Source organism: Panthera onca, chromosome D1 (assembly GCF_046562875.1).
Source record: "Panthera onca isolate mPanOnc1 chromosome D1, mPanOnc1 haplotype 2, whole genome shotgun sequence".
Taxonomy (NCBI): Eukaryota; Metazoa; Chordata; class Mammalia; order Carnivora; family Felidae; genus Panthera; species Panthera onca.
In genome coordinates this window covers 5,968,231-5,992,928 of record NC_138348.1, presented here as the reverse complement: position 1 = coordinate 5,992,928, position 24,698 = coordinate 5,968,231, and the positions used below count along the sequence as shown (strand labels likewise).

Genomic DNA, 24,698 nt, shown 5'->3' with positions numbered 1-24,698 from the left:
AATCTACATAATGGTAGATATATGTCAAATATTTGTCTAAACCCATAGAGTGCACAAGGCCAAGAGTGAATCCTAATGTAGACTGGTCTTTGGGTGATGATGTGTCCATGTAGGTTCACCAGTTGTAACAAATATACCACTCTAGTGGAAGACGTTGATAACAGGGAAGGCTGTTCATGTGTGGGGGCAGAGGGTACATAGGGAATCTGTATACTTTCTGCTCAGTTTTGCCGTGAACCTAAAATGCTCTAAAAAATAAGATATTTTAAAAAAGAGATAGTGTATTCACTGCAGCAGCACATATACTAAAATTGGGACGATGCAGAGAAGATTAGCATGGCCCCTGCACAAGGATGACACACAAATTCATGACGCATTCCAATTTTTTAAAATTAAGTAAATAAATGGGGCGCCTGGGTGGCGCAGTCGGTTAAGCGTCCGACTTCAGCCAGGTCACGATCTCGCGGTCCGTGAGTTCGAGCCCCGCGTCGGGCTCTGGGCTGATGGCTCGGAGCCTGGAGCCTGTTTCCGATTCTGTGTCTCCCTCTCTCTCTGCCCCTCCCCCGTTCATGCTCTGTCTGTCTCTCTCTGTCCCAAAAATAAATAAAAAACGTTGAAAAAAAATTTAAAAAAAAAAAAAATTAAAATTAAGTAAATAAATAATAAAAAAAAAAAAAGAGAGTTATTGGTTCACGCAACTGAAAAGTCCGGGGCTAGGGCAGGCTTCAGGCATGGCTAGATTCAGGGGCCCAGTGATGCCATTGTGATGCAGTCTTCATCTCTCAGCTTTGCTTTCTTTCCTCCAGTAGTGGAGCTCCAGGGACTCCAGACTTGATCCCTAGTATAAAAACAGAGGCTCTTTACCACTTGAAAATTGTCCGGGTAGGGCTTTTACACTCTAGCCTGAGCCTATGCCTACCCCCAGAGTTAGGGAAGGGAGAGTCCCTCCCTTCTCAAGAGGAAGACTGAGGTCTTGTTGCCAGAGGAAGGGAGACCTAAGTTTTGGGCCTGTGAAAGCCATAGGGCATGATCAAGGCCTCTCCAGCTGTAACATTCGATGTTTCCAATGACCGCTTTCTGGCAGGTTGGAGGCAGAGGACAGGCTTTCTGCAGAGGGAGGCAGTGTGTTTTTGTTTGTTTGTTTTTTTATTAATTTTTTCGTTTATATTAGAGAGAGACAGACAGAGCGTTAGTGGGGAAGGACAGAGAGAGAGGTAGACACAGAATCTGAAGCAGGCTCCAGGCTCTGAGCTGTCAGCACAGAGCCTGATGTGGGGCTCAAACCCACGAATCATGAGATCATGACCTGAGCTGAAGTCAGACGCTCAACTGACTGAGCCACCCAGGCTTCCTGGAAGGAGCCAGTGTTTAAACTGGGCTTTTGAGGTCAGGTGAGATGGCTGCAGGTAGCTGAGAAGGTGCTGGGCAGAGCGGGAACAAAGGTGGATGTGTTTGGGGGCTGCCGAAAAGACTGGTTTGGCTGGACAATGGGTGTGTGAAAATTGGTCTGTGAAAGTATTTTGCGGCCAGACTGGGTCCTGCTGGGATCTGGATCCTGCCCCCAGATTTCCCAGCCTCACCTATACTTGTTCCTCGGGGTGTTGACATCTCAGGAGGGAACCTCCCTGGGGTGGGGGAGGCTGTGTTTCCAGGTCTCTGATGCCCACCTTCCCCTAGGCGTTCCTGGTCTATGCTGCAGGTATCTACTCCAACATGGGCAACTACAAGTCCTTTGGCGACACCAAGTTTGTTCCCAACCTGCCCAAGGTGAGTTGAGGGAAGGCTGGGGAAGGTGAGGAATTGGGGGCCAGTGGGATGGTAGGGGGAGCCTAAGCGGAGCCTTGACCATGTCCCTGCCATGCTGCATGACTCTGGGTAAGCCAGCCAGCCTTGCTGGGCATTGTAGCCTCCTCACATATAAGGGGAAAGCAGTGTTTCTTCCTGACCGTGCTGACCTGAGCGTCACACAGGGGAAGGATGTGGAAATGTTCTGTGAACTGTGAAGTGCTTGTAAAATTCGGGCCTGGTCATCGCTGGGGATGGTAGAGAGGCCTGGGCACGGGCGTCCCTCACTGGCACTGTGGAGACCAAGCACATTTGGCAGATGCAGTTCTTACACCAGGGCTCTGAGCTCTAACTGCATACATAAATCGCGTGGCCGTCTTGTCGAAACGCAGCTTCTGGCTGAACAGGTCTGCAGCGGGGCCTGAGCATCCACATTTCTCCAGCAACACCAACACCGCTGGTCCATCGACCGCACTTTGAGCCGGAAGGTCTTAGGCTGTGGGAGAAGGGCTGCGGGGTGGGTGTGGAGGGTCCAGAAGACAGCCTTGGGTGGTGTGGCCGAGCCAATGGCCTCTCCTCTCCTGCAGGAGAAGCTGGAACGTGTGATCCTGGGAAGTAAGGCTGCTCAGCAGAACCCGGCAGAAGTCAGGAGCCTCTGGCAGACCTGTGGGGAGCTCATGTTCTCTCTGGAGCCGCGGCTTCGACACCTCGGGCTGGGGAAGGAGGTGAGGCCCCCAACCATACAGGAGAGAGGAATGCTTTGAAGCTACCTGGCATGGAGGGAAGGGTACCTGATAGGCAGTGGGCTTTGCCTCACAGTCTTAAGGCCGAGCTGCTCACATGACTGTGGGCTTCAGTTTGGTCATTTGTAAACTAGGAAGCAAGCTGGATGGAATGCTTTCTTTCCTTTTTTTAATACTTAAAAATTTTTTTTAAAATGCTTATTGTGTATTTTTGAGAGAGAGACAGAGCATGAGCAGGGGAGGTATGGAGAGAGAGGGAGACACAGAATCTGAAGCAGGCTCCAGGCTCTGAGCTGTCAGCACAGAGCCCGACACAGGGATCGAACTCACGAGCTGTGAGATCATGACCTGACCCGAAGTCGGCTGCTTAACCGACTGAGCCACCCAGGCGCCCCTGGATGGAGAGCTTTCTGAAAGCCCTTCCAGTTCTGAAGTCTGGGGTGGTGTGTGCAGAAGGGAAGGAGAGGAGCCAAGAGTGAGAGGGAGCTGAGGAAGGGAAGAAGGGAGAGGAGGGAGCCTAGGCTTCCCGCCCCTGGAGGCCACGCAGCAGCTGCATGGTGTGAGGGATGTGACAAGCCTGTGCGAGGGGCCAGCCTGTGAAAGACTGGAGCGGAGCTGCAGGAAGGCTAGAGACGGAACTCTCTTTGTTATTTGTGTTACAGTTTTTCCCCCAGGAGAGAGATGGAGGGGGCGGGGTGGAGGCTGCTGGGAGGAGGTACAGGAAACCTGGGGCTGTGGGGGGAAGTGTGCCGGGAAGGGAGTCTCCCCACCTCAGCAATTCCTCCTTCCCGTCCATCCCCTTCCTCAACAGGGAATCACCACCTATTTCTCCGGGGATTGCACCATGGAAGATGCCAAACTGGCCCAAGACTTTCTGGACTCACAGGTTTGAGGACTGGGGACTCAGGACAGTGGTTTGACGGGACCCCCTCATCGCCAGCACCCACTCTGGGTCTCAGCTTGGGCCCAGAGACACTGGCATCTTGGGTGTTTGAGGCGGACAAGACTTGGGAATTCTTGTCCAAGAGTCGGCCTGGCCCCAGTGAAGACGACATTCCCACGCGTGGCTGTGACAGAGCTGCCCCCGCCCGCCCCAGACTGAAGGCCTTAATGACAGCCTCAGGGCAGGACGACACAGAGCATCAGAGCCGCTTCCCGTTGGGCCCTGGCTTCCACATGAAGCCAACGTGAACCTCCCAGAAGCTGTTTGACCAGTTTCACGTCTGCTGCCTCGCAGAGCCCTGGGTTAGCTGAGGGCATGCAGTGCTGGGCACAGTCGGGTCAGCACTTAGTAAACGTTAGTGCTCAGCGTGTAGAGCAGAACTGGAGAGCCTGGCCCGCCTGCCCACCTGCTCCCCCCACCCCCGTCCAGCTGCCTTGGGCAGCTTCCCCCAGCGGCCCCGGCCGGCTTTGCTTCTGTATCTTCTCTCCCTGGTGTGACCCTTTCCCTACTCCCACCTTGCAGCCCCCTCTGGACTTTACCCTTCCCCAGACCCATGCCCTGGTCTTTTCCAGAACCTCAGTGCCTACAACACGCGGCTCTTCAAGGATGTCGACCAGGATGGGAAGCCCCGCTATGAGGTGCGGCTGGCTTCTGTACTTGGCACGGGTGAGCTGCTTCACACACCCCTTCTACTCCTGCCTCAGTGCTCCTGGACCAGGGCAGAGGGGGCTGGACTGAGGACAGGGGCTGGTGGGTTACGCGGGAGCTGCAGGGAAGAACGGTCATAATAGTCACGGCGCATGTTGACTGCAGACTCACCGGGTGCCGTGCTCTGTGTACAGGGGTACCTGTGAGGGAATGCTTGCCCCAGTGCTGGCTGTGACAGTAAAGAAATGGGGGGAAACATGACGACAGGGAAAGGGGTTCCGTTCCACTTGGCAGATGTTACTGCTGCAAGCCTCTAACGGGAGCCGTGTTGGGCGTGATCCCCATCACAAAAAATAACAACCCACGTAAATAATGGGAAGAGAGGCTGGGCCATATGCCCCTTGACAGCCTAGAAGAGAAATCCAGACTATACATCAGTGAAGACCATATATGTCTTGGAGGCTGGGGGGGAATCTAGAAAGTTTGAGATGGCTAACGTACTAAAGTCTGCTTCCTAACTATCAGGTACCCTCAGGGTAAAGCCCAAATCCAACCCTAAGGGATGTATCATTCAAAACTCTTTTTTTTTTTTAATGTTTGTTTATTTTGAGAGAGAGAGAGAGATAGAGAATCCCAAGCACGTTCCACACTGTCAGTGCAGAGTCCTACGTGGGGACTTGGTTTGATCTCACAAACCAAGAGATCATGACCTGAGCTGAAACCAAGAGTCGGACACTTAACCAACTGAGCCACCCAGGCACCCCTGTCATTCAGAACTCTTTGCAAATGAAGAATCCATTTCAAATTTGCCTGAACCAGAACCCAAGTACTTAACAGGCTTGACTAATTAAGAAGCCTGGAGTAGGATGGCTTCAAGCACAGCTGGATCCAGCTGCTCAGACAGTATCCTGAGAAATTTCTCTCTCTGTGTCTTGGCTCAGCTCTCTGACTTCATCCATGGCATGTTCCTCCCACACGGGGCCTGATAGTGGACCAGCCTGGCCAATCGAGCAGAAAGAGAGCCCTCTTCTCCCAGAAGTTTCTTCATAAGGTCTGGGAGTGGCTCCAGTTTCCCTATCCTGCATACCATATTTATCTGTGAACCAATCCCTGTGGTCAGGGACGGGTATCTCATTGTCTAGACCCTGATCCCAAGCCTACCTCAGAGCCAGGTGATGAGGTCAGCCCCTCCCACTCACCTGAACCGGAGGTGGTCCTGGTGGAGGATTCTCAGAGGAAAGTTGGGGTCTGTTCCCAGGTGAGAAGGAAATGTATTCAGTATGGACAGAAAATTCCAGGCCCCTGTGAGGGCCTTTGCAACCTGGCCCTCCCTTTTCCACTCACTTGCCTCCTCCCAGCCCCCAGCCTCATATTCCTGCAAGCCTCCCACTTAGACTCTGTGCCCCAGCCACACTCAGCAGCTTCCAGTCCTCTGAAAACCCCTTGTTCTCATGTACGCTGTCCAGGACTTGGCACAATCGGATCCCTTTCCCACCTCAAATGCTTCCCTCCCTTCGCTCATGTGATGAATACCTACTCATCCTTAAGACTGCGCTTGAGCATCACCTCCAGGACCTTTCCCTGCCTTTCGATGACTTTCCTTCTCTTTTCCCACCAGCAACACCCAGTAATTCCCCAGGTTTCTTGAAGTTGCTGTTGACTACAGGCTCCTCAAGGGGAGGAATTGTAGGTTTCGTTCACCAGCGTCTCCCCACTGGCCAGCACGTGGCAGAGACTCAGATATTGGTTGTGTGAAGAGGTGAAGATGCCTGGAGACCCACGCTGCTGGTGGAGGGAACAGCGTGAGCCCCAGAGCACGGTGGAAGGGGAGTTTAAGGATTGGCGAGTAGTTTGATTTGACTAAGGAGAGGGATATTGGGTTCGGGGGAGGAGAAGCTGGACCTGTACTTACATATACTCTACTGCGTACAGGACAGTGCCTGAGAACACCGCTCGGAGCCAGGCTGCCTGGGTGTACCTGTTGTGTTATCTATTGCTCTGTACAGATGCCCCCCAAATTTAGTGATGGAAACCCACCTTTTCATGCTCACAGAGTCTCTGGGTCGGTAATTTGGCTGCGGCACGGTAGGAACAGCTGGTCCCTGGTGACGATGTCCGAGGCCTCAGCTGCGAAAACTCAAGAGGCTGGGAGGTCATCAATAGCCAGGGGTTTGGAATCACCCGCAGGCTGTCACTCACACATCTGGTGGAAGATTCTAGCTGCCGGCCGGGACCTCAGCAGGGGCCAAAGCACCCCACGTGGTTTCTTTGCGTCATTCATGGTGGCTAGTGTTCCCAGAGAGCCGGGCAGGAGCTGCGTCACCATCTATGACCTGGTCTCAGCATCACTTTTGCTATAGTCGCAAGTCTGCCCAGCGTCAAGAGGAGGGAAAAGAGCCCCCGCATACTAATGGGGGATGTCACATTTGGGACATGGGAAATGTCACATTGGGTCATGGGAAACACCATGGTTATCTTTTTTTCTTAAACATAATCTAGAAGTACATCGTACTGCTCAGGAACAACAAGCAAAACACAACAAATCACAAATTCGGTGGCATAAAACAACACACATTTATTTGGCCACTGTTTGGAGGTCCAAAGTCAAAAACAAGTTCCAGAAGGAACTGGAGCCTCCAGGGGAAATACTCTTTCAGCTTCACCTTCTAGAGGCTGCCTGCTCTCGTTGGCTCATGTCCCCTTCCTCCCCTCTCTCCAACCTCCTTCTCTCATCACGTCTCCTACTTCCTGTTCACCCTCTTGTCTCCTTGTAAGACCCGCTGTGATTACATTTAGGGGATAGCTGTGTTTTTAAATACAGTTTGCCACCCTAGGTTTGAATCCTGCTCTGCCATTTGCTGCCCGTGTGACCTTCGGAAACTTACTTTACCTCTTGGTGCCTTTGTTTCCCCATCTGTAAAATGGAGATCACTCCCCCTAGAGTTGACGTGAGGCTTAAATGACTTAACATGTGTGCAATACTTAGAACATTTCAAAAAAATTTTTTTAATGTTTATTTATTTTTGAGAGGGAGAGACAGAGCGTGAGCAGGGGAGGGGCAGAGAGAGAGGGAGACACAGAATCCGAAGCAGGCTCTAGGCTCTGAGCTGTCAGCATAGAGCCCGATGTGGGGCTTGAACTCAGAGACCATGAGATCATGACCTGAGCTGAAGTTGGACGTCAACTGACTGAGCAACCCAGGCGCCCCAAGAACATTTCATATTATGGGGGTGCCTGGGTGGCTCAGTTGGTTGAGTGTTTGATTCTGGATTTCGGCTCAGGTCATGATCGTAGGGTTGTGGGATCAAGTCCTGTGTCGGGCTCCTCGCTGAGTGTGAACTCTGCTTAGGATTCATTCTCTCTCTCTCTCTCTCTCTCTCTCTCTGTCTCTCTTCCCCCACCTTCTCCTCTCCCGCGCTCATGCACTCTCTCTCTCTCTCTCTCTAAAAAGAGAAAAAGAACATTTCATATTAGGTAATATATGTATATTTGAAAATGAAAGTTTATACTAGTTTCCGTAGGCAGTGGGGAGTTGTTGAAGATCTTAGAATAAAAGAGTGTCACGGTGAGAAGCCTGCTGGGGTGTTTTACACTAGCAATCCTTCTTCCCTCAGAGTCTGCTCTGCATTCCGAAATGACGTCCAGGCTGAAGAGCTACGAATTCCGTGGGAACCATTTTCAGGTGACGCGGGGGGACTATGCACCTATCCTCCAGAAGGTGGTGGAGCACCTGGAGAAAGCCAAGGTAGGGCTGGCTGGGGGCTGAGGCGTGCAAGCTCCCGATCCCTCTGGGCATCAGAGACAAGTCAGGACAAGTGGGTGGCCTGAGACTGACCGACCCTTGCTCCCCCCCAGGCATATGCAGCCAACAGCCGGCAGGAACAGATGCTGGCTCAGTACATAGAGAGTTTCACCCAGGGCTCCATCGAGGCCCACAAGAGGGGCTCCCGCTTCTGGATACAGGACAAAGGCCCCATCGTAGAGAGGTGAGGCACGAGCCTTCACCCCGGCTGCCCCCCTCCTGCCTGCCCCTTTTCTATCTCTGCCCTTTTCTCCCCCAGTTACATCGGGTTCATCGAGAGCTACCGAGACCCCTTTGGTTCCCGTGGAGAGTTTGAAGGTAACTTCTGGGAGAAGGGGGTCAGCTTACAAACCCTTATCCCATGTCCCCTGAGAGTTCTCCCCTCCCCCCTTGGCAGTAATAACAACAATAATCAGAACCAGTGTTGATGATTTACCACGTAGCCCTTAACTGTATTAGCTCCTTTGGACATCATCGTCCCATGAGAATTGCTATCCTCACTGTACAGAGGTGGTTACAGAGGTTGGTGAGTGGCTAAGCCTGGAACCTTGGCTCTGAGCCACTTTGCTGTTCTGCCTTTGCTGTCTGGTCCAGAGCCCAGCTTTGCCACTCACCGGCTGTGTGACCTCCCCAGCTGTGTAAACCCAGAGATGAGCATCCCTCACTCCCTTTCAGGTGTCGTGGGAAGTGAGGTATTCTATGTAGGCTGTCAACGCAATGCCAGGCACATGAAAGGTGCTGGGTGAGTGGGAGCATAATTAACATCATGATTGTGAACTTGACTTGGCTGCTGTCATCCCAGGGCAGGTGGGAAGCTGCCTTAGCCTCCATGTCTATGCCCATATCCCCAGCCATCCAGCCTGAGGATTTAGACTTCTGTGCCAAGCCTTATCCTCCCCAGCCCCTGGAGATAGAGTCTGAAGCATCCAGCTGCTAGAAGCCAGAGAGATTAGCGTGGGAGGAGAGAGGAAAGCCGCAACAGCCCCTGGGGGCAGCTTAGATCTGTGCTCATAGATGCAGGCCGAGGGGGCAGGTGATGCAGGTACCAGAGGGGAGGACAGGTGTGTGCACCTGCAGCTTCTGTGCCTGGGTCCTGATTCTTCAGGCTTCTCTCAGGGTCAAGACCCCAGAATCTCTTAAGCAGCCTTGATCTCAGAGGCTCCCCTTTTTACCCCAGTTCATTGTGATTATTAGAAAACTAGTCCATGTTCGTGGTCACAGATTTTGAAAGTAGAGGAAAAAAAATCATCTGTGATTGCACCCACCTCAAGGTTAAAATTGGGAATGTACATTGTGATTTTCATTTTTATATAGAGCTGTAAATGTTTCAAAATGTGTGTGGGGGGGGATTTAAAAATCCGTGTTTGTTGTAAGTAATTGGAACAATACCTAAGTATGTAGGATACAATGTGAAATTTCTCCCCTGTGACACTCCTCTCCGGAGGTCACCACTGTTCACAGTTCACTAAAGGTCTTTCCAGAGCTTTGTTTAAGCACGCACAAACACACACACACACACACACACACACACACACACACACACGCAACTTTTAATTCGTCCAGGTAAATGAGGTCATGCTGTATATATTGTTCTGCCACTTGCTTTTTTTTACTGAATGTTTTGGATATCTTTTCAAATCAGTATGTATCGACCTACCATGTTCTTTTTATCTTTTTTATTTTTATTTTTTATTAAAAAAATTTTTTAATGTTTATTTCTTTTTGAGAGAGAGAAAGACAGACAGAGTGCAAGCAGGGGAGGGGCAGAGAGAGAGAGAGAGAGAGAGAGAGAGAGAGAGGGAGACACAGAATCCGAAGCAGGCTCCAGGCTCCAAGCTGTCAGCACAGAGCCTGACTCGGGGCTCAGACTCACGAACCGTGATGTCATGACCTGAGCCAAAGTCGGATGCTCAACTGACTGAGCCATTCAGGCGCCCCAATATTCTTTTCACTTTTACTTATTTATTTTTTTAAGTAGGCTCCACACCCAACGTGGATCTTGAACTCACGACCCAAAGATCAAAAGTCACATGCTCTACCAACTGAGCCAGCCAGGCTCCCCCCATGTTCTATTCAGTAGCTGCATAATATTATAATTTCCCATGACATTCAATATTGTGCTACACATCTAACAGTTACATGGTGTGCCATCATATAGCCGCCCCCTAATTTATTTAACCAGTCCCTGAGATTGCTTTTTCTTCTTTGCTATTTTATTATATTTTTAAAAAATTTTTTTAGCTTTTATTTATTTTTGAGAGACAGAGAGAAACAGAGCATGATTGGGGAGGAGCAGAGAGAGAAGGAGACACAGAATCCGAAGCAGGCTCCAGGCTCTGAGCTGTCAGCACAGACCCCGATGCGGGGCTTGAACCCACGAACCCGTGAGATCATGACCCAAGCTGAAGTCAGACGCCTCACTGACTGAGCCACCCAGGTGCCCCTCTTTGTTATTTTAATCATCCCAGCTTCCTGGCCTGGGTCAATTCCACCTGACAGAGTGGCTCCAGACAGGGAGGCTTCGTCCAGTCTAACCCTTGGCCAAGTTAATCCGTTCTTTGCAAGAGCCTGACCAGGCAGTAGTCTAGGCCAGTCCTTTCCAAGGTATAGGTCATGCAGGGTTAACACGAATTACACCACGAAGGGTTCAGTGCTAAGCAGCAAGGGGTCTTGCCTACAGGACTCTTCAGTACCTCTAATATGCAAACGTACATTAGGAATCTCTAAGAAGTTAGTGATAGAGCATATAGTGGTATCCAAACTTATTTAACCGGGAAGCTCTTTCTTTATGAAGGCCTTTATGGAAACAGCATTTTATGGAGTACAACTTTAGAAACTGTGCTTTAAGCTGGGAACTCCTAGCTTAAAAACTCCTCTTTAAATCTAAAAGGATCAGCCCCAGCCCTCCTGCATAGCAGCCTCACCTTGCAAGTCAGATGCTCTAGCCATGCAGGGCAGCTCAGTTTCTCCAAAAAGAAGAGCATCTTTTTTGTTCATGCAGTCCCTTCCACTGGGAATCCGATCCTTTACCCACCGCCCCCTATGTGCTCCCCGCGATCTGCTTTAAAATCCATCTCAGGTGTTACCCACTGAAGCCTTCTCCTTACAGCCCACCCACCCCAGTGACCTCCACGAAGGCAGGGCCAGGCCTGGGTCACTGTTCTCCCCAGTGGCCGGCAAAGGGTATTGCACACAGCAGGCATTCAATACATGCGTGATGGCTGGAAGTGGGGTATAGGATCCCTCCCAAGCCCTGCCAGCCCACAGCCCCCCTCCTTCCCTGCAGGCTTTGTGGCCATGGTGAACAAGGCCATGAGTGCCAAGTTTGAGTGTCTGGTGGCAAGTGCAGAACAGCTGCTGAAGGAGCTGCCCTGGCCCCCGGCCTTCGAGAAGGACAAGTTCCTCAGCCCCGACTTCACCTCCCTGGATGTTCTCACCTTCTCTGGCTCTGGCATCCCTGCTGGCATCAACATCCCCAACTGTGAGCTTCCTCAGGCCCCTGAAGCCATCACGGTATCCCCCCTGAGCCTCCAGGGTCACCCCTCCCCCTCACACACTCGCCCTGGCCACATGCTGCCCTAATCAGTTCTCCATCGCAGCCTGGTCCCCTTGTCTCGACTCCTTGTCTGTGGCCTTGATTTTTGCCCCTCTTCCGGTTCCCTCCCCGCCTTCTCCAGATGACGACCTAAGGCAGACGGAAGGCTTTAAGAACGTGTCACTGGGGAACGTGCTGGCTGTGGCCTACGCTACACAGCGGGAGAAGCTTACCTTCCTGGAGGAGGATGACAAGGTGGGCACTGGCAGCCCGAGGGTCTGGGTTGGGCCTGGCCTGACCTCAGCTGACACGGGAAGGCAGAGGGGTCCTGGGCAGGGAGAGGAAAGAGCAGGGCCAACCACTTCCCAGCCTGGTGGCCCCGTGACTTGGCCTGTTTGCTCACCTGTCAAACAGTGGAGGCAATTCCTTCCTCCTGGGTTGTTGCAAGGGTGAGGTGGGCCGTGCGGTGCCCTGCGCAGAGCCTGGCATAAAGTAGACGGCGGGCCCTCTGCCTGGCAGCTGCAGTGCCTTTGCTGCCTGGCAGCTGCTTAGTGGCTTTGCGGCTGTGGTGGGGCGGCAGACAGCGTGGGTCTCTACTTGTCTTGGCAGGACCTGTACATCCGCTGGAAGGGGCCCTCCTTTGATGTGCAGGTGGGACTGCACGAGCTGCTGGGACACGGCAGCGGCAAGCTCTTTGTGCAGGTGAGAACGCGCCTGCAGCTCCCCTCCCCCAGGATCAACTCCACCCTGGATGAGTCTGCTTCAGTCTCTGCGCTCAGGGGTTCCGGGTTAGCTGGGGAAAATGGCCCCTTAATGAGGGGAGTTCCTATCTCTCCCTCCCCTAAGATGTCCCAGGAGCCTCAAGGGTGCAGGGCCTGCAGGACAGTCCAGCTGCGGTCTGAACGGGTCTGAACAGGAAGACTTGCGAGGCTCAGGCCAGGGAAGCCTGCCCTGGGGGTGTGACTCAGATAGCCCCAGGGACAGGGAGGCTGCGAGGGGCAGTCTCTGGATGCACCCAGTCCTGAGGCTGCAGCTTGGTCTGTCTTTGTTCTACTTACTGTTCCCTGGAGCCTGTACCTCTCCAGGTATTACAGGGAGTCGCTTCTCCCCAGGGCAGCCCCTTCCTGCCAGCCGGCCAGAATGGCTGGAGCCCCTTTGCCAACCACTCAGGGAGTATGGAGAAGACAGACAGCCTTTCTGCCAGGCTGAGAAGAGCCCATCCTGGACTTCTAGCATGGAACTGCACAAATGAGATGACCAGAGGCGGCTGGGGCCGGGACATTGGAGGGAGCGGGGTTCTGGGTTGGGCCTGTGCCCTGTGAGTTGGGGCGCCTCACTGAGTGGGGAGGGGCCGGAGGTCAGGAGGATCCAGAGAGCAGCTCGTGGGGACAGCAGCCTGGCATTGGGCCCCGTCCAGGCTTTGAAGTCACAGGGAAATGTGGATAAATGTGGCCACGCTATGTCCTTGGATAAGTCAGTTCTCCTTAGTGAGCCTCATTTGGCCCATCTGCAAAACAGGGACCCCGACTCCTACCACATGGGCTATTGTGAGGAATAAAAGCAAAGCCCTTGGGCTTGCCTGATACAGTAGGCCCTCTGAAAATAGGTGTTATTGTTGAGATAGTGTGCACGAAGGTTATGTGCTCTGATTCCACTTTGGAGCTGAGAGTCTCTGAGCCTCAGTTTCCTCCCCTGTGGACGAGGGTGATAGGACCTCCGTCCGGGGGGGGGGGGGGGACAGTTATGAGGAATAAACGGCTGGTGCATAAAAGACACTTGGCACACGGAGTGGATAGCTTATTTGAGGCAGAAAATCATAGGCTGTGGGCTCTTCCAGCGTGGCAAGGGGCTGGGAAGCACAGGGGGGCAGCAGCCAAGCTTTCTGGCCCATCCACTGATACATATCTGGGGTCCAGAGATCCTAGGTCTGGGTTTTCAAGTGACGGGGGGTTCTGAGAGGGCAGCCAGTGTCACAGGACTCAGGTTTGGAGGCAGTAGCGTGCGGATGGCCCTTGAATCCCCGGGCTGAAGTCCTGGGCTGGGGCAGAGGCAGCTTTCCCTCATCGCCTCCTATCATGACCCTTCTGCAGGATGAAAAAGGAGCATTTAACTTTGACCAGGAAACAGTGATCAACCCAGAGACGGGGGAGCAGGTGAGGGCGGCCTCGGTGGAGCCCCAGGGTGCTGGGCTGGGCATGGCTGGGGGAGCAGCTGCCCCTAAGTCTGCTTCCTGGGCCTCCTCTCCCAGATTCAGAGCTGGTACCGGAGCGGGGAGACCTGGGACAGCAAGTTCAGCACCATCGCCTCTAGCTATGAAGAATGCCGGGCTGAAAGCGTGGGCCTCTACCTCTGCCTCAACCCCCAAGTGCTGGAGTATGAGCACCAGGCATGGGGGGTGGGCCTGCTGTGTAGACGGAAGGTGTGCTGGCCGAGGGGTGGGTCAAAACCCAGGCAGCCTCTGACCGGCCCTGCCACCACCCTGTCCCTCCACCAGGATCTTTGGCTTTGAGGGGGCTGATGCGGAAGATGTGATCTATGTGAACTGGCTCAACATGGTTCGGGCCGGACTGCTCGCTCTGGAGTTCTACACCCCTGAGGTGTCTAGCTGGAGACAGGTAAGGACCAAGGTCAGGATTCTAGGTGTAGGGATTGGACAACCATATCTACCTACAAGGTACATGAACTGGGTTTAATCCCAGACTCTACTGCCTATGGTCGGGGGTGGGGAGGGGGGTGGGGAGGGTAAGTCACACTGTTGTGAGCCTCAGTGTCCCTGTCTGTGCAATGGGAGTAATAATCCCCCTGCCCCCTTCTGATGGCAAATCGGATGAGGTGATTTTACTATGACTGCTAATAGTTGACTTGTGTAGGACTTACTCTGTGCCCCACACGTTTCTAAGCACTTTACCTGAATTGACTTATTTGTTCCCAGTGTCAACCCCAGGAGGTAGGTGTGTTATTACTCTCATTGTAGACGTAAGGCAATGGAGGCACAAAGAGATTAAGTAACTTGTTGGTAAGTAGCAGAGCCAGGATTCAAATCCAAGCGGTCTGCCTCCAGAGCTTTAGGCTAGACTGGTCAGTTATGAGAAGTGTTTCGGAAATAAGGTAAGCAGTAGGGACGTTTTTGAAAGTTATACAAGTATGTTCTAAGGAGGCGATCTTATGTCATCAAAAGAGCACACGTTTTAGAGTCAGGAAACTTAGGTGTAAGTCCTTGCTCTCTGTAACAGCTGTGTGATCCTGAGCAAGTCAGTTCACCTCTCTGGGCCTCTGTTTTGTCATCTGTAAACTGGGGATCCTGATGCTCACTTGGTCCCACTGTTGAATGCAAACAAGATGTGGAGGAGAAGGTGCTTGGTGACCTGGACTGCGGGGGACCCCCGGAGACATCTGCTATCATCAGGGTGGAGTTTGGAGCAGAGAAAGGCATAGGGGTTGGTAAAGGGGAGCACAGGGCTCACGGTTCTGCCTGGGAATGGCCTTCCTATTTCCCAGGAAAGCCTGTCTTCCCTTGTGAGCAGAGAAGGGAGGAAGCATTTAAGGCAGAAAAAGGCCCACGGAATGAGGGAGAATACAATGGTAAGAATTAATTGACAGTTAATGAGCACATACTGTATGTTAGGCCCAAGCTCTTGATATGTCTTCCATCAGGGCTGCAAATGATTCCTTTCTTCTTGGCTCTGGCAGGCCCACATGCAGGCCCGGTTTGTGATCCTGAGGGTCTTGCTGGAGGCTGGCGAGGGACTCGTCACTGTCACTCCCACCACAGGCACTGACGGGCGGCCAGATGCCCGGGTCCGCCTTGACCGCAACAAGATCCGGTCTGTGGGCAAGCCTGCCCTGGAGCGGTTCCTCAGGAGGCTTCAGGTAAGCAGGGGCCTCTCGCCCTCCAGACTTGCTCTCCAGCACCACCTTGTAGCCTTCTGATCATCCGTTTATTTATTAATTTATTTTTATTTATTTATTCAGTCGTTCGACAAGTCTGTATACCAAGTGTTACCACGTGCCAGGCACTGAGACGAAGGGAAGGCTTACTACTGAGAAGGGAAACAATAAACATGTGAACAATTAGTGAATGAGATCATTTCAAATCATGAAAAGACCTGTACAGGCAGTAAAACTTGGTGATGTGATAGCAAACGAGATTGGAGGGGAAAGGGATGCAGAGCCCCCTTAGCCTGGGTGGTCAAAGAAGACTTCTTGGAGGAGATGGTATTTAAGCTGGAACTCGAGTGGCAAGGGGGAACCTTGGCTGTGAGAAGATGTGAGAGCAGAAGAAACAGGAAGCACAACGTCTAGTTTGGGGATTGGAATGAGCTTCGTGGGTTGAGGGACAGGAGGAGGCCTGGAGCTTAGTAGGTAAAGGACAGTGGTCAGCGTGGCCCTGGCTGCTCTCCCATGTCGGGATGCTTAGAGCCGGGACCTTTGGGGGTTCTGGTGTCAGTATTAACCAGCTGTGTGATTGGGGCAACATACTCTGCCTCGCTGGGCACCACTTTTCTCATGTGTTAAATGGGATACATTCCCTGCGTCCCCTGGCAGGAATCACATGAAACGACATACTGAGATAAAATGTCGTGTTCTCCAAGCCAGCGTGACGTTAGGTGTGGTCCATGGATCACCAGCATCAGCATCACCCAGGAGCAGGCTACAAATGCAGATTCTTGGGCACCACCCCAGACCTGATTCAGAAGTTGTGAGAGCAGGGTCCAGGAATATGCATGTTTACCTGCCTGCTAGGTGAGTCTGACACTCAGCAAAGTTTAAGAGCCACTGAAGGCTCGCTCTTCATGGTGCAGCGACTTCCATTGGAGCTGGGTCCTGCCAGCTTTTTCAACCAGTAGAAGGCCCAGCTTTTCAATTCAGCAAATACCTCTGTGTTTATACTCCTGCCTATTTCCAGAAAGGCATTTTTTTTTTCTTTTTTTTTTTTTTAAAACAATGATGTATTATTTTTTTTTAATTTTTTTTTTTTTAACGTTTATTTATTTTTGAGACAGAGAGAGACAGAGCATGAACAGGGGAGGGTCAGAGTGAGGGAGACACAGAATCCGAAACAGGCTCCAGGCTCTGAGCTGTCAGCACAGAGCCCGACGCGGGGCTCGAACTCACGGACCGCGAGATCATGACCTGAGCCGAAGTCAGCCGCCCAACCGACTGAGCCACCCAAGTGCCCCAAGAAAGGCATTTTTTTAAATAAAAGATATTTGGCCGTTAAAGTAAAATTAGAAATTAAACGTCAGTAGATGCAAAATGCAATATGATGTCTTAGATTCTGGAATAGAAGGCCATTAATGGGACAACTAGTGAAATCTAAATTAGGTCTAGAGTTTAGTTGTTAGTAATGTACCAATTTTGTACAATGTTAACAACAGGAGACGCTGGGCAAGGGGCATATGAGAACTCTTTGTTTTATCTTTGCCGCTTTTCTGCATATCTGAATTATTCCAAAATAGTTTGTTAATAATAATAATGATAATAACAACAACAACACGTCACTAGGTGAAGGAGTCAAATCTCCCAAATCCTAGGCCAATATTGAACTGTGACTGAGTATTGAACAAGCACAAAGTGTTCCGTTCTAGGGACTGAACAAGTTCAGTCTCTGTATAAGAGGAATCATTCAGCAGGATGGACAGTGACCTCAGCAATAGTTTTACAGAAGAAACAGAATATGGAAGCATTTCTGGTGTGGCTCTTTGTTTTATTAGCCCTTTAGTAAAAGCCAAGAGCACAGCAAGGAGACCGCAAGCAGGGAAGATCAAGGCATTTCCATAAGGAGAGGCTTCAGCCGGGGTCACACACGCAGTCCATTTTGGCCCACCGTGTATTGTGAAAATTGGCGAGGTTGGGTATAAATCTGTATTTCTGTCTTCTTGGAAGGACTGGCATCAATAGGCTCAAGTCCCATGTGAACAAGAGGCTGAAACTAAGCAGGAGCCACCATATTTGGACATTTGGGCAAAGGTCCCCGTTGGTTTTCTTTACTAGAGCTCATAACCTTGTAACCCTGGGTCTAAGAGGAAGAGGCTTACCTGGTGGGAGCCCTAGCAGGAGTCCTACTTTGCCACCTGCAGATCGGCAGAAGTAAGGATCAGACCCACAAGATGTCAGATACTTGGAAAAAAGTCACATGGAACTCCCAGAAATAAACTATCCAGCCAATGAAACTAAAAATAGGCAGGTTAAACAAGTTTTAGATTCAGCTAAAGATAAAAAAAAATATACAGCAGGTAGCACAGAGACAAAGATAGAAATTTTAAAAGAGGGGCGTCTTGGTGGCTCAACTAGTTGAGCATCCAACTCTTGGTTTCAGCTCAGGTCATCTCACAGTTCGTTTTTGGGCTCTGCACTGAGCATGGCGCCTGCTTGAGATTCTCTCTCTCTTCCCCCCTGTCTCTCTCTCCTGCACACACACACACACACAAACACAAAACTTAAAAAGGAAAAAAAAAGAAAATTTAGAAGAGAAGTGGAGAGTCATGGGAGACAATGTGAAAAGGTCTAAGGAAGTAAACTGAAACTTTAAGAGGAAAGGAGAGAGAGAGGGAGGGGGAAGACATATTAGAAGAGATAATGGCTGAGAATTTCCTAGAACTGAGTAAAGACCCAATTCATAAGTCCATCAAGTTTTAGAATTCAGGGAGGAGAAGGAAATGCATAGAAAATAGAAGGGGAAAAATCACAAATATAAGAGCAGACACAAAGGAGCTGAAATACAACTATGGAGAAGACCAACAAGTCCAAAGTTGATTATTTGAAAAGATAATAAAATCGACAAACATTTGACAAGGTTTGTCAAGAAAAAGAGTGAAGACACAAATAAAAGTAGAAACTTAAAGGGCACGTAAGTACAAATATATCAGAAACTTACGTCAATAAAATTCACTACTTTGTTGAAGTGGACAAATTCTTAGACAAATAAAACATACTGAAGTCCACTCATGAGTAGATGACTCGAATGGTCCTTCAGCCATTAAAAAATTAAATCAGTGATCTAAAGTCTTCATACAAAAAATACTAAGAGTTTTATAGGTGAATCCTTCAGAATATTCAAGTAACAGGTGGTATCAATCTTACATAAACTCTTCCAGATAATGGAAAAAGAGAGAATGTTCTCCACCTCATTTTATAATGCTAGTTTGACCTGGATACCAAAGTCAAAGATAGTTCCAAAAAGGAAAATGTAAATACCAAAATTCTAAACAAGATCCTAGCATACCAAATCTAGAAAATACCAACTTGGATTTATCCCAGAAATGCAAGGTTTATTTAGCATTAGAAAATACATTTATGAAAATCGCATATTAACAGATTAAAAGAGAAAAACCACAATCATCTCAATAAATTTAGAAAAACTCTTAAAGACCTTTTATATCCATTATGATAAAAAAAAAAAACAACTCTTTAAAAACTCAAGAATTTAGGGGCATCTGGATGGCTCGGTTGAGTGTCCGACTTTGGCTCAGGTCATGATCTCGCAGTTTGTGAGTTCAAGCCCCGCATCGGGCTCTGTGCTGACAGCTCAGAGCCTGGAGCCTGCTTCAGATTCCATGTCTCCCTCTCTCTGCCCCTTCTCCGCTCATGCTCTATCTCTCTCTGTCTCTCAAAAATGAATGAACATTTAAGAAAAAAAAATTTAAAAACCCAAAAACTCAAGAGTTGAAAAGAATTTTCTTAACTGATAAAGAATTTTTCAAAAAATGAAAATAGCTGTCAACTGTTGAAACACTACAACACTCCTTTTAAAATCAGAAAGAAGACCAAAATAAAATAAAATAAAAATTAGAAAGAAGACAAAAATGCTCCCTATTTCCACTTCTGATCAACAATTTACTGAAGGTCTTAAGTTTAGGCTTTCAAAAGGAAGAAACAAAACTCTTCGTGTTGCAAATTATATGACTAGGCAAGCCAAACAAATCTACAAATTGTTGAAATTAATAAAGAGTTTCACAGGGTTGAATAAAGTCCCAAGAGGGTTTTTCATGGAACTTGACAAGCTGATTGCAAAACTTAGATGGGAGCATAAATGATCATGATGAAGAGCCAAGGCAGTCCTGAAGCAAAACCGGTTGGGGGACTCATTCCATCAGATACCAAAATTTATTCTAAGATTATTAAGTTCAGTATAGCCCTGGGGCAGGAATAGACAAACTGACCAGTGGAATGAACCAAGAACCAGGCATTGACTCTCGTATATGATAGAAGGGACATGGTAGGCCACTGGACAAGGGAGGGACCATTTAATAAGTCATGCTGAGACAACAGGTTCTCCTTATGGAGAGCCAAACTGGATTTCTACCTTCTGCAATACATAGTCAACACCACGAGATTAAAGTCTTACATAGGAAAGGCAAAATTTTAAACTGGGAGAAGAATATCTTTATGACCTCATAGGGAAGGAGAATTTCTCTAAGCACAAGAAGCACCAGCTATCAGGGAAAAGATCAGTCCTTTTAACTACATTCAAAATAGCTTTGGGATGCCTGGGTGGCTCAGTTGGTTAAGCGTCTGACTCTTGGTTTCAGCTCAAGTCGTGATCTCACAGTTAGTGGGTCAGGCTCCACACAGATAGTGCAGAGCCTGCTTGGGATTCTCTCTCTCCCTCTCTCTCTGCCCCTCCCCACCTGAAAATAAATAAATAAAAACTTTAAAAAGTAATTGGCTTTTATTGGAGAACCTGGCTGGCTAAGTCAGTGGAGGGTGAGGCTGTTGATCTCAGTATTGTAAATTCAAGCACCATGTTGGGTGTAGAGATTATTTTAAAAAATAAAACCTCTAGGGGCTCCTGGGTGGCTCAGTATGTTAAAAGTCTGACTTTTGATTTCAGCTCAGGTCATGATCTCACAGTTCATGGGGTCAAGTCCCACTGTCTACACAGAGCCTGCTTAGGATTCTCTGTCTCCCTGTCTATGCCCTTCCACTGCATGCATGCGCTCTGTCTCTCTCTCAAAATAAATGAATAAACATTTAAAAGTTAAAAAATAAGATAAATTTAAATTAAAATTAAATCTTTAAGATTAAACTAAAAATACAAATAAAAGGGACACCTGGATGGCTTAGTCGGTTGAGTGTCCAATTTTGGCTCAGGTCAATCTCGTAATTTGTGGGTTCAAACCCCGTGTCGGGCTCTGTTTTGACAGCTCAGGGCTTGGAGCCTGCTTTGGATTCTGTGTCTCCCTCTCTCTCTCTGCCTCTTCCCTGCTCACATTCTGTCTCTCTCTCTCTCAAAAAAAAAAATAAACATTAAAAAATTTAAAAAACAAAAATAGCTTTTACTCATCAAAAGTTACCATAAATAATGTGAGAAGATGAATCTTAAACTAAGATAGGGTATTTACCACATATGTATTAACAAAAGGTTAGTATTTAAATAAATAAAGAACTTAAAAAAAAAAAAAAAAGGTGAAGAAAGGACAACCCAACACAAAAATAAGCAAAACTCATGAACTGGAGAGGAAAATGAATGATACATCAACTTATGGGAAGACGTTCAACCTCTTGAGCAATCAGGAAAGCACAGCTTAAACCACATGAGGTTTATACCACTAGCTTGGCAAAAATGAAGAACTGCCAACACCAGCCGGGTATACCAGGTGGTCAGGACTGCCAGCCACTGTTTCTGGGAGCATCGCCTGGTCCAACAACTTTGGAGAACAAGGTGGGCTCATCTAAGATTGAGCATTCCCCTGACCTCTAGACAAATGATTCTCCTAGAGAAACCTGCATCTGTTCATTCTGTTCAGCAGGAGATACAAAGGGTGTCAACAGCGGTGCCAAATGGCAAATAGCACAAGCTGCCCATCAGCATGGGAAGAGATTAAATTGTTTGTGTTTATAAGTGGAATACTGGACAGCAGTGAGATGGGTGAACTATAGCTACAGATGAATCTCAGACATAAATTGAGCAGAAAAAGCAAATCATAGGACATAAACCAAAGTTAAAATAACATGGTTGAGAGCAGAATTTAGGGAACACAGGGAAATGATAAGCACAGAATCGGGGACTATATCCTCAGACAGGAAGCCCCAGGATGCAGTCAAGAAGGGAGCTAACTTGGGGTGCCTGGCTGGCTCAGTCGGATAGAGCATGTGACTCTTGATGGCATAAGTTAGCCCCATGCTGGGCATAGAGCCTACTTAATTTTTAAAAATTGGGGGCATCTGAGTGGCTTAGTCAGTTGGGTGTTCATCTTCAGCTTAGGTCATGATCTTGTGGTTTGTGGGTTCGAGCCCTGCATCAGGCTCCATGCTGACAGCTTAGAGCCTGGAGCCTGCTTCAGATTCTGTGTCTCCCTCTTTCTCTGACCCTCCCCTGCTCATGCCCTGTCTCTTCTCTCTCTCAAAATAAATAAACATAAAAAAAATTTTTTTTCTTGGTGTGGGGGCACCTGCGTCAGTTAAACGTCTGACTCTTGATTTCAGCTCAGGTCATGATCTTATGGTTCATGGGTTTGAGCCTCACATCAGGTTCCATGCTGATGGTGCAGAGCCTGCTTGGGATTCTCTCTTTCTCCCTCTTTCTCTGTCCCTCCTCTGCTCATGTACATGCTCGCTCTCGCTCTCTCTCTCTCTCTCTCTCTCTCTCTCAAAAATAAATAAATACTTTTTTAAAAATTTAATTTTTTAAAAAAAGGCAGGAGCTAAGTCAAGCTGGGTGCTGGTTGCATGGGTGTCTTATTATTTTTTATAACCCATGTATTACATTGTTTATGACCCATATGTTATAACCTAATATATATACTATATATTTTGTGTATGTGAAATAAAAAAAAAAGTGATGGTAATGCTTTCTCTGTCCACAGCTCAAATGAGACAACCAAATGAGAAATACTCGCTTCACTTTACTGGGCACTTACTATGAGCTAAGCCCTTGATCTACATTTCTCACATATTCAGCACAGTAACACCACGAGAGAGCAGATACTGTCCAGGGCTGGGCACAGTTGGCTGCAGCCCCTGGCAAAGCCCCATGGATGCAGGGGAGGTGCACTGATTCTTCCTGCCTTCCCACAGGTGTTGAAGTCCACGGGAGATGTGGCCGGAGGCCGGGCCCTGTATGAGGGGTACGCAGCAGTCACTGATGCACCCCCTGAGTGCTTCCTCACCCTCAGGGATACCGTGCTGCTCCGCAAGGAATCTCGGAAGCTCATCGTTCAGCCCAACACTCGTCTTGAAGGTAACAGACTGCTGAGCCTCCTTTGATGGGGGGCCATTCAGGGCCCCATGAGAGACGAGGCCTGGAACCAATCCCTGGGCTCAGGCTACCTGAAGTGACTCCTGCCTCTCTCCCTCCCTGCCACAGTCAAACCCCAGGCCAAACCCCAGGCCAAAACCCCAGGCCAAACCCCAGACCAAACCCCAGGCCAAAACCTCAGCATCTACCACCTCCCCGCTACACACACGGTTGTGCTGCTTATAAGACAGTGACTGGAGGTTTGAGGAAGGCCAGCAGAGCAGGGGCTAGTGAAACAGACAGACTTCAGGCTTATGGGAGGCCAGGAATAGTCCTGGAGAATCAGGCCTCTCGGTGCCTGGGGATGAGGAGAGGTCAGGGCAGGCAGTGAGTTGGAACCCTGCAGGCTGGTGGAACTCTGGGGACAATGTGACTCTGTAGAGCCCAGCAGAGAGATCAGCAGCCCCATGGTCCCTCTCCCTCCTCAAATGATAATCCTGTTTCCAGAAGCCTTGACCCTGTCTGCGCTGCACTTGTACCTGTTGTGTTAGAGGCCCCTGGGGTCCCAGCCCGCTGCTGCATTCACTTTCCGCTCCCCTCCTGACCCATCGTTCCTGACTCCTGTCACATGAGTTAGTGCCATACCGTGGTTACCACATGAGCTTCAGAGCTGTTCTGTGACCTTGGCCTATCATTTAACCTCTCTTGGCTTGGGTGTCTTCAGTCATAGAGCCAGTGTTGGTTGTGTGCTGACGCTGTAGTAAACCTAAATTAAGTACTCTCTTCAAGCTCTTAGTGCTTTCCTTGGATTAACCCTTTAAATCCTGACCATAGCAGTGCCTGGCTGGCTCTTGAGGTCATGAGTTCAAGTCCCACTTTGGGCATAGAGCTTACTTAAAAAATAAAATAAAAATAAATCCTCACACCATAACCCAATGAGGTAGGTATTACCCCCGCTTTACAGTTAAGAAAACAAGCACAGAGACTAAATTGTTCAAGGCTTACAGCTCTTTACTGGAAGAACCAAGAGCCGAATTAAGAGCGCTCCTCACTACCATAGTCATGGGCAGTCGTGGAGGCTAAATGAAGTTATTACCTCCGACTGGCAAGGAAAACACATTTAAGAGGCTTATTTCCAACTCTTCACACTGCACTCCAGAGGCTCCAGGGGATTTGGCCCGGACCCCTAGCAGGCCTCTGGGACCCCTCTTCCCTGACTCACTGGCCTCCAGGTTCATGGCCTTTCCATTTCTCCAGCCCCCTGAGCTTGCCCCGCTGCCATAGCCTTTGCGCTCAATGTTTCCCCTGCTGGGTACAGTCCTCCCCCGATCTTTGGTTGGTCCTTCTTGTCATTTTGGTCTCTGTTAAAATGGCACCTCCTGGGAGAGGCTGTCCTTGACCCCTCAACCTAAAGTGATTCCTTCATGCACTGTCACTCTCTGCTATTTTCCTTGTCTGCCTTGCCTCCATGTCAGCGAAAATGGCATATCCCCAGCAAGTAGCTAGTATAGGGCCTGGCACACCGGAGCTGCTCAATGCATGTCAAGTGAGTAATCATGCCAGACACATAATAAATGCTCATTACAACAGCATTGCTCTGCTTGTCCAGCCCTATGTGGGCCCTTGGGGATGGAGCAATGAATCAGACCCAGGCCCTTGCCTCAAGAGTTCACAGTCCATTAGGAATAAGGCCTAGAGAGAAATGATCACACCCAGGGAGTGTTAATAAGCACCCAAGAGGCCCAAACGGTGATCTGAACACTTAGAGAAGGTCACATTCACCTTCAGGGGAATCGGTGAAGCTTCTGGGGAGGAAGTGGTTAAACTAAGCCTGAAGAGCAGGTTGGATTTTCAAAGATACGGTGGTGGTGGTGGTGGTGGTGGTGGTGACTAACTTTTGAGGACTTTTATGTGGTAGTCACTGGGTAAAAACTTCCTGTGATTAACTCCCAGCAACCCACTGAGGAAGTTATTACCCCTATTGAGACACAGAGGAGCTGTGTATTTGTCTGAGGTCAACAGTTAGTGGGTGGCGGAACCAGGATTTGAACATGGGCTGTCTG

At 49.3% G+C, this 24,698-nt stretch overlaps 1 protein-coding gene and 1 non-coding gene across 8 annotated transcripts in view; both read left to right on the top strand.

Annotated features, from left to right (window-relative positions):
* Positions 1-24,698, top strand: part of DPP3 (dipeptidyl peptidase 3) — a 35,196-nt gene that overhangs the window by 8,968 nt on the left and 1,530 nt on the right. For all 7 annotated transcript variants that reach the window (XM_060607316.3, XM_060607315.2, XM_060607321.3 and 4 more), the window contains exons 3-17: positions 1,678-1,767; positions 2,373-2,510; positions 3,340-3,414; positions 4,044-4,137; positions 7,734-7,864; positions 7,975-8,105; positions 8,181-8,239; positions 11,208-11,402; positions 11,599-11,711; positions 12,066-12,158; positions 13,547-13,609; positions 13,705-13,829; positions 13,951-14,071; positions 15,147-15,326; positions 22,476-22,638. In XM_060607316.3, coding sequence (XP_060463299.1) covers positions 1,678-1,767; positions 2,373-2,510; positions 3,340-3,414; positions 4,044-4,137; positions 7,734-7,864; positions 7,975-8,105; positions 8,181-8,239; positions 11,208-11,402; positions 11,599-11,711; positions 12,066-12,158; positions 13,547-13,609; positions 13,705-13,829; positions 13,951-14,071; positions 15,147-15,326; positions 22,476-22,638 — 1,771 coding nt within the window. The remainder of the gene's footprint in view (positions 1-1,677; positions 1,768-2,372; positions 2,511-3,339; positions 3,415-4,043; positions 4,138-7,733; positions 7,865-7,974; positions 8,106-8,180; positions 8,240-11,207; positions 11,403-11,598; positions 11,712-12,065; positions 12,159-13,546; positions 13,610-13,704; positions 13,830-13,950; positions 14,072-15,146; positions 15,327-22,475; positions 22,639-24,698) is intronic.
* LOC132662702 (U6 spliceosomal RNA) lies at positions 282-388 on the top strand. The gene has a single exon (XR_009602702.1). It is a non-coding gene; the product is annotated as a U6 spliceosomal RNA (small nuclear RNA).